This window comes from Aptenodytes forsteri, unplaced genomic scaffold (assembly GCF_000699145.1).
Source record: "Aptenodytes forsteri isolate BGI_AS27 unplaced genomic scaffold, ASM69914v1 Scaffold172, whole genome shotgun sequence".
NCBI lineage: Eukaryota > Metazoa > Chordata > Aves > Sphenisciformes > Spheniscidae > Aptenodytes > Aptenodytes forsteri.
Window position 1 is genome coordinate 622,846 of NW_008795018.1, and position 3,122 is coordinate 625,967.

General features: G+C 37.8%; 1 protein-coding gene across 1 annotated transcript in view; it reads right to left on the reverse strand.

The window, feature by feature from the left end:
- The window catches only part of AKAP11 (A-kinase anchoring protein 11), a 55,020-nt gene that overhangs the window by 7,791 nt on the left and 44,107 nt on the right, over positions 1-3,122 (reverse strand). The window contains exon 11 of the mRNA XM_009275638.2: positions 1,076-1,236. Coding sequence (XP_009273913.1) covers positions 1,076-1,236 — 161 coding nt within the window. The remainder of the gene's footprint in view (positions 1-1,075; positions 1,237-3,122) is intronic.

The window sequence follows — 3,122 nt, forward strand, 5'->3', positions numbered from 1 at the left end:
AGTACGCCCATCCAAGCCATGAGCAACCAGTTTCTCCAGGAGAATGCTGTGGGAAACGGTGTCAAAGGCCTTACTAAAGTCTAGGTAGGCAACATCCACAGCCTTCCCCTCATCCACTAAGCGGGTCACCTTGTCATAGAAGGAGATCAGGTTGGTCAAGCAGGACCTGCCTTTCCTAAACCCATGCTGACTGGGCCTGACCACCTGGTTTGTCCTGTACGTGCTGTGTGATGGCACTCAAGATGAACTGCTCCATAACCTTCCCCGGCACTGAGGTCAGACTGACAGGCCTGTAGTCCCCTGGATCCTCCTTCCGGCCCTTCTGGTAGATGGGCGTCACATTTGCTAACCTCCAGTCAACCAGGACCTCCCCGGTTAGCCAGGACTGCTGATAAATGACGGAAAGTGGCTTGGTGAGCACTTCTGCCAGCTCCCTCATTACCCTTGGGTGGATCCTAAAGCCTAATTCTTTAAACTTCTGCTTTCTCTTTGGTCACATACTAAATTCAATCTATAAAACCAAAATAGGGCACCTAAAAATGCCTATCTTAATAGTTTTGGTTGCAGTTACTTACAGAATAAAAACATACTTAATATTTTAAAAAAACCTAAACTTCTTTCTGATAAGAAAATGTGCATTTGCTAGCAAAAAACCTGAGGCAGAACATCAGAATATTAAGTTAGAAATTAATTTGCATGAGCAAATTCTCAGAAAGATTCAATTTATAGACTAAGCAAATAATATAATTTAAATACTAAGCAAAAAATGCTTGAAAAAATATATATGTCACTAAACAAAAATGCTGTAATTATATCCTCTTTGGAGTAAAACCAGGAAAACAACTTGTGAAACAAGTTAACTCAGCTTTGATTAATACTGTTTTATTTATGGTACATGCACAGGCTAAACAGGCTGCTCCACTTTGACCTCTCAGGATTTAATGATTTTCCTTAACAGCAAATACCTAATTATTATTGAGTGGCAAATAAAGTAGTAGCAGCTGATGTATCACAGCAAATGGAAATCAAGCAAATCTTTCCGCTTCCCCACCACCCACCAAATCCATGTACTTACAAAGACAAATTCCCTTGTAGCAGTGTCATGAAAGTGAAGATCAGACACCTCTGCTTCAGAAGCTGCCAGCCACTGGAGTGCTGCTCTGAGCTGGGGGTCCACTAGATTTGGTTCCAGATCAATATTCGCTATTGCTAAAGTCTTTCGTATTTGCTCCAAACCTAACAGTAAAAATAAAATCATCAAATCTACAGCCTCAAATTGTTTCAAAAAAAGTCTCTGTAGTTCACTGTTTAGACTATATTATCTCAAAAACCTCAATTTAGTACACACAGATAATATGATAAGAAAAAAATCATGCTGGTCTGAAGTGTTTCTGTATTTTCACATAAGGAAGTATAGTTTATCCCATTAACAATTGTATGCAAACATAGCTGAGTACTAAAAGACATCTAAGCTTTAATGTATATTCCAAATGACAAGGAATTTAACACAGCCTTTTATAAACTGAACAGCAATGGCTCTCATATCGTCTATCAGTCATTTCCGTTTCCAACTGCTATTGTTTGCTACGCCTTCATCTACTAAGTTTTTAAAAAGTGTGTATTTCAGAATTCTTTCCTGTACAGGCAGACTGATCAGACTGCCTCTGAGTTTTTCCAAAATATAGTGCTGTTTTTACTGAGGCCTATCCAATTTTTCAATACTTCCTTTACAGCATGAGTCCCAAAAATTAACACGGTATTGAAAGAGCACTTGCATTAATAACACAAACTACAGTATTGTCACCTTCTGTTCCCACTCTGAATTTCTGTATCCAGCTACCACAGTAATCCTTTATCACACTCTCAGAATCAACTACGCGTATGTGTAGTGCTCTCCAAGTTGTTCTTGAAGTCTCTACTTCTAGACTACTGGACTTAACTCTCTAGAAACAAGGAATATATTTGCAATAAAAATATATGTTCATATGCAGTTTACCTCAATCTCACTACGCTTCCAATCAAGCTTATGAAGATTGAGGTATATAAGGTATTCATTCCTAACTGGCAAAGTTAAGCAAGACAAAATAGATTCCCCCAGGCGGTAAAAGAGAGAAATGATTAAATAGTGGAACTGTCAACATAAGCGTGCTTTTGGTGAATAACAGAATATCTGTCTAGGAGCCCCAAAACCTAACATCTTTATAGGAGAAAGAACCAATTATAAAAAAATTTATGACACTTAGTGGATGGAAAGCATTGTGGTAATGTATCACTGGGAAATTTTGATGTATTTTTTAGTTTTATAAAATAGATGTACATTATGTAACAACAAGGCTTTGTTTCAAATTCTTTCGTGAACAAGGCGCAGTCAGCTTAGAAAAAGCCAGACATTTCTAGGTATGACATGAACAGGACTTCCAAATATACAAGACCAGGTACAAAGACTTTCTACCTAGAATACTATTTAAATGGTCCTACAATGAAAGTAAGAGAAAGAGTCTTTTCAAAACAATAGTGAGATGGTGAATAAATTAAACTGGAAAAATTTCACTAGAAAATCCTTAACACAGTATAAAGCAGTCTGTCGCACTCCAGGAGACACCTAAACTGTGTAAAGAGGAATGGCCTTAAACCAAAGCGGGATAGATTTAGACTAGATATAAGGATGACCTTTTTTTATGCCGAGGGTGGTGAAACACTGGCACAGGTTGCCCAGAGAGGTGGTGGATGCCCCATCCCTGGAAACATTCAAGGTCAGGTTGGACGGGGCTCTGAGCAACCTGATCTAGTTGAAGATGTCCCTGCCCACGGCAGGGGGGTTGGACTAGGTGACCTTTAGACGTCCCTTCCAACCCAAACTATTCTTTGATTCTATGAAATAAAATCAAGCACTATTTTAATCGAGCAATTTGAACATTTGAGATGCTAGAATTTTTTAAAGTCAAGACCAAAAGAAAGCAATGGTATATTGATAATCTAGATGAAACCACCAGAGCAGAAAATATTTTAATTATAATTATTTTCTGAGGAAAAACACTGAATAATTAGTTTAGTTTCCCTATAACCTTACAGTCAAATCTGATTAAAAAAAAAAAAAAAAAAAAAACGGGGTTATTCTACAA